The sequence below is a fragment of the Pyrus communis genome, chromosome 7 (assembly GCF_963583255.1).
Source record: "Pyrus communis chromosome 7, drPyrComm1.1, whole genome shotgun sequence".
Taxonomy (NCBI): domain Eukaryota; kingdom Viridiplantae; phylum Streptophyta; class Magnoliopsida; order Rosales; family Rosaceae; genus Pyrus; species Pyrus communis.
Genome location: NC_084809.1, coordinates 28,408,151 through 28,414,150, shown reverse-complemented (window position 1 = coordinate 28,414,150; position 6,000 = coordinate 28,408,151). Strand labels below are relative to the sequence as shown.

At 36.5% G+C, this 6,000-nt stretch overlaps 1 protein-coding gene across 2 annotated transcripts; it reads left to right on the top strand.

Moving 5' to 3' along the window:
* Positions 1 to 476: 476 nt before the first annotated feature.
* Positions 477 to 5,741, top strand: LOC137740640 (probable boron transporter 2). Of its 2 annotated transcripts, XM_068480475.1 has the most exons (13): positions 477 to 837; positions 1,091 to 1,238; positions 1,323 to 1,347; positions 1,842 to 2,043; positions 2,202 to 2,340; positions 3,240 to 3,405; positions 3,518 to 3,684; positions 3,778 to 3,951; positions 4,040 to 4,135; positions 4,254 to 4,391; positions 4,549 to 4,871; positions 4,961 to 5,228; positions 5,396 to 5,741. In XM_068480475.1, exons 1-13 carry the CDS (start codon positions 734 to 736, stop codon positions 5,684 to 5,686), a joined length of 2,241 nt encoding a protein of 746 aa, XP_068336576.1. In that variant the 5' UTR covers positions 477 to 733; the 3' UTR covers positions 5,687 to 5,741. The 2 variants fall into 2 exon arrangements, with proteins under 2 accessions (XP_068336576.1, XP_068336577.1); XM_068480476.1 differs by lacking the exon at positions 1,323 to 1,347 and having other exon boundaries at positions 1,091 to 1,173; positions 1,851 to 2,043.
* Positions 5,742 to 6,000: the final 259 nt, after the last annotated feature.

Genomic DNA, 6,000 nt, shown 5'->3' with positions numbered 1-6,000 from the left:
CTTTTTTGGTTGACAAAGAAAATTTTATTAATGTAATTTAGATATAGAAAAAGAATATCAAATTAAAACATTAATAGTAAAAAAAACAAAAATTAAAAATCAAAACGTCATCAGGAGAGATGGTATAGTCGTTGATCTCACCAAGCCCATAAATTTTATTATATAAATTATAAAGCTTTTGTTTATTAGTTTTAAGTAATTAATAATGGTAAAAAAAAAAACGTAATTAATAAGGGTCAAGTTGTCTATTTATTATTAGGCTTTTTACTCAAGGTGTTATTTGAAAGTAAATTAAAATCTAAAGAGTGTCAGCGTAATATCTCAAACGTGAGGAAATTTTATGAAAACTCGAGAAACCTAAGCGGTGAGTGTAGTTAACCTTTTTCAACCTTATATATTTAGACATCCCAGACCACTTCTCTTATCTCAAGATTCTGAACTTAATTCTCTTTCTCTTCCAAATTACCACCACCATTGACTCTGCTTTGCTAGCTCCTTCTAATTTCCCCATTTGGTCCACCCTCCTTGCTTTCTCTCCACACTGCATTGGTTGAATCTGGTAAAAAATCCCAGACCATGTAACTTAGGTGGTTACTTTGATAGCCAGTTCAAGTTATGGCAATCTCTTGCACTCTGCTTACTGCAAACTGTTAGCAATTTTTCAGTGGAGGGAGGCTATCTCTATTTTACTTAAAGAAATCAGTAATACCGATCAGACACCAGAGACAGAAGCATGGAAGAGACATTTGTGCCTTTGCAGGGAATCAAGAATGATCTCAGAGGAAGATTGAAGTGCTACAAGGAAGACTGGACTGGGGGCCTTAAAGCTGGATACAGGTATATACTACATATAATTACTTTATTCTACATTCATTTGCTCAAATATAAAAGTAAAAAATAAAGTGAGGTGTGCAATGAAAGAACATAATGAACATGCGGAAATCACTTCCCATCAACTCGACAGATTTTTTACTGTTTCAAAAATATAGTTCGTTACACAAAAAATTTCTCCGCCAACTCATGCAATATCGTTTTTTTACCTTTATGTTGAATCAAATGCAAACTTTTGTTGATATTGGGTTTTTTTCAGGATTTTGGCTCCTACAACCTACATATTTTTTGCTTCTGCAATCCCAGTCATTTCATTTGGTGAACAATTGGATCGAAGTACTGGTATGTTTTGCGACTCATCAACTGCTCCAACTCCAAGTCTTGAATTTATTTATTTATTTTTACTTGTTTATGTACAACCTTATTCAGAGTGACGATTTACTTAACTCACATAATAAATTAGTCATAATTTAATATTCTCGTCATGATAGTTGAATTTGAAACTTTTTGCTAATAATTGCAATATTAGATTTCCAATTCACAACAATAGTAATTCCTTTTTAACTTGAAGGGCACAATGGTATAATATTTATTGTTGTTCTCTAAAGGTCTCACATTTCAAGATAGTTTACTTGCACCTTGAGCTAGCCTTTTCGATCACTATATTAACAACTTGTTAGTTGGTATGGAAAACAAAAAGTAGGAAAGGATTCAAAGGAGAATGACAGACAAAAATAATATAGTGCGTGAATATTAAGCTGTTTTTTTTCTTTCTTCTATAATATTTATTGGCTGGCATGTGAACTAATTAGTTAGGGTGATATTCGGGAGAACTTCCTTTTAGATTATATGTGTAGACAATATGATGTAACAGTTGATAGATAGATTCTTTCTTTGATATCATTAAAACTGAAAATCAATTATCAACTACCACATTACTAGATTTACAATCTCAAAAGATGATCTCCTTGGCATTTCCAGTTAGTTAATTAATTAATGAATCAAATTACTGTTTGCAGATGGAGTTTTGACAGCAGTGCAAACCTTAGTATCGACGGCAGTTTGTGGGATCATACACTCCATCGTCGGAGGTCAACCCTTGCTGATATTGGGTGTGGCCGAGCCTACTGTTATCATGTACACCTTCATGTTCAATTTTGCCAAAGAACGTACAGGCTTGGGTCCAAAGCTCTTTCTAGCATGGTCCGCATGGTAAGCCTTTACATTCCTAATTTTTTTGAAGGTCTCGACTCTCGAGTTCTCCTCTCATCTCATGTGTACTTTTGGTCGAATTCCATGAATTTGCCTTAATTGTTTGTTTGAAGTTGTTTGACTAACCCTGATATTGTGGGGAATATTGAATTTTGTAGGGTATGTGTATGGACAGCTGGTTTACTGTTCTTATTGGCAATCTTAGGCGCTTGTTCCATAATAAATAGGTTTACAAGAGTGGCTGGGGAGTTGTTTGGTCTACTTATTGCTATGCTCTTCATGCAGCAAGCCATTAAAGTACGATTTCTTCTTACCTAATTATTATTATTATTTATTTTTTTATTTTTCTATTCAATAATGTTCTGGTCACATGATGAAACTTAGAATATTAGAAAATGTCACTCCATAGATTGGTTGACGAAAGAAATAGTAAATAAACAAATGGATATAATTTTTTAGGTTCTACTTCTCCCCCACCTCAGTGACCTCCCCATCTTTGACTCTTTCCACCGCCACTTCTTATTTTAATTTACGTATGGGTGTTCTGAGTCTTGTATTAAAAAAATTGTGGGGTTTATTTGATGATAATTTTGTTTTTTATTTTGTTTTCACTAGTTATAAAGAGAAAATTGATGGAAGGATAGACGAATCAAGAAGGTAGAGGGGTGTGGTGGAAGGGAGGAAGGAGAAATACACATGAAATGATATATAAAATGGACACTAGAAATTAGATAAAAAGAACACCTACTTGCAAGCAGTGAATTGCCCCGGGAACTAGGGAATTTTTCTTCAACCCACTACGTCCTAGATTCAAACTCTTCCATCTTTCTTTAGTTTAGATTAGAATAGAATATTGCTTGTCATTTGAGAAAAAGAACACCTACTTAAAATTCTCTCTATTTTTGGATTTTTGTTTTCATGTTGGATTCCATTCCATCTACACTTCGTTCTTCACTCCTTATTCATCCCCTCCCTTCTTCCTTGTATTCTCTCTTTATTTCCAACTAAAAACTACAAACAGAATGGTTATCAAATAGGTCTACCGGCTACCACTCATTTCTCATTCTCACAAATGTTAAAAGACAAAAATTGGAGTCTAGGATGAATATTTTGAGCTAATAACATTAATGTCCTTAGGAAAACAAGAAAAATGAAAACTTGAACTGGGGCATTTTTTTGGTGGTCTGATTTTGTAGGGACTTGTGGATGAGTTTCGCTTACCAGAAAGAGAAGATGCTAGTTTACTACAATTTATACCTTCATGGAGGTTTGCAAATGGAATGTTTGCTTTGGTGTTGTCATTTGGCCTTCTTCTCACTGCATTAAAAAGCAGGAAAGCAAGGTCATGGCGCTATGGCACTGGTAAGACTAACATCATGTGCCACTAATTGCCATCTCCTGTGCTAATTAAGAAAGCAAGCATGTATAGAATGTAGTTTGATTTTATGTAATGCAATGCTTTTTGGTGTTGCAGGTTGGCTAAGAAGCTTTGTAGCAGACTATGGTGTGCCACTTATGGTTCTGGTGTGGACTGGTGTGTCTTACATTCCAACTAGTAGTGTTCCACATGGCATCCCAAGGCGCCTTTTTAGCCCAAATCCATGGTCACCTGGTGCATATGACAATTGGACTGTCATTAAGGCATGTCTTCCGAATTCAATTATGTAATTAGTTTCAGTAAATTAAGAAGATAAATTAAGCTGACGTTGGTTTATAAGTGGAATCATATCACAGGACATGCTCAATGTTCCAGTCCTCTATATCATTGGAGCTTTCATTCCAGCAACGATGATCGCGGTGCTTTACTATTTTGATCACAGTGTAGCATCCCAACTATCTCAGCAGAAAGAGTTCAACTTAAGAAAGCCATCTTCTTACCATTATGACTTGCTTCTTTTGGGGTTTCTGGTATGCAAAGCAAATTGATCCTTCCTCACATTCAACTTTTCCTTTTCCGAAAGCAGTCTTGTATAACTTTCTCGCTTTCTCATGGCAGACTTTAATGTGTGGTCTGCTTGGAATTCCTCCATCAAATGGAGTCATCCCACAGTCTCCAATGCATACAAAGAGTTTAGCTACTCTTAAACACCAGGTAATCACACAAAACCTTTTCTTTACCTAACTTTTTTCCTTCCATTGTATCCTTTTGTTATGTTTCTGTAATCGTCAGTTTTTCTGTTTTCTGATCATAATGATGTATACTTTTGCAGTTGCTTCGTAATCGTCTTGTAGCAACAGCACGCAGAAGTATGAGAAAGAATGCTAGCTTGGGACAACTATATGGAAATATGCAAGATGCCTATCAACAAATGCAGACGCCTTTGGTTTACCAGGAGGCCTCATCTCGAGTATGACAAGAATACATATTTTGATTTTCAAGTCTTTTGATATATTAAACCTGTGGCTTTGACTTGCAATGGAAACAAGGCCGCAGTTTAGAACATTTCAATGACATTAATTACCAGGTGATCATCGTGCTATAATTGAAACACTTTTGTATTGCAGGGACTGAATGAATTAAAAGAATCAACTATCCAGGCAGCTTCAAGTATGGGAAATTATATTGATGCACCAGTTGATGAGACAATATTTGATATTGAGAAAGAGATTGATGATCTATTGCCGGTTGAGGTGAAAGAGCAGCGTCTCAGTAACCTGCTTCAAGCGGTATTGGTGGGGGGATGTGTTGCAGCCATGCCTATCCTCAAAAGAATCCCAACTTCAGTCCTTTGGGGATACTTTGCCTTCATGGCCATTGAAAGCTTACCCGGCAACCAATTTTGGGAAAGGATTTTATTTCTCTTTACAGCTCCAAGTAGAAGATTCAAGTAAACCTTCAAATCAAATCTTTTCTCACTCATTTCATACATGTTTAACTGTACTTCCTCCTCATATATGGCATTTCATCATCCTGCAGAGTCCTCGAGGATAATCACGCTACTTTTATAGAAACTGTGCCTTTCAAGTCAATCGCGATGTTCACGGTTTTCCAAACTCTGTACTTGCTTGTATGTTTTGGCCTTACTTGGGTTCCAATTGCTGGGGTTATGTTTCCAATGATGATCATGCTCTTGGTTCCTGTGAGACAATACGTACTCCCCAAGTTTTTCAAAGGAGCACACCTTCAGGACTTGGATGCAGCAGAGTATGAAGAGGCTCCGGCTTTAACATATAACCTTGCAACGGTAAAACTCACATTCCCTTTAGCATATAAACGTATGGCGACATAACATGACAGGCTGTGTGACAAAAAGAAAACTTCACCATCTTATTTATAGCTAATGAATTTTAGTACATTAGTCAAATGTGAACCAATATTAATGTTGTGTTCGATGTATTTGGAAGAAAACAGGAGATAGAGTTGGGAGCTGGAGCTTCCTGCGCAGGGGATGCAGAAATATTGGACGAAGTTATGACCAGAAGCCGAGGTGAGTTTAGGCATGTCAGCAGTCCAAAGATCACAAGCTCTACTTCAACACCAGCAAATGCCCCTGAAATCCTTGGGAGTCCACACCCGACCTTCAGTCCTCGCGTAAGTGAGTTAAGAGGAGAGCGAAGTCCTCTTTCTGGTGGAAGAGGGTCGCACAGTCCGAGGACCCCTGGCTCTTCTTCTACTCTTGGGAAGAGTCCTAGTAACAGCTAACGACTAAAGCATCATGTTCGTTGTGTATTTTTCTTCGCCTTCAGTTAAGAACATGTAGACGGCTTTCACCGTTTTTAGTTCCACGTTTTCGCTTTGTTTTGTTTTGCTTTGCTTCTTTGTAAAAATACATTTTCCTTCCTTTGTCTTCCACAAGTGTTCCTTTGTAATCATTGCACATTAGCATTGTGCTTATTTTTGGTAAACATTATTTTGTTATGAATTAGTCACTTAGCTTATAAACTTAGTGACTATCTTAATTGCTGTTTAGTTTTAAGAATTAATAGCTTAATTAGTCTATTAAGTAAGTGATTGTA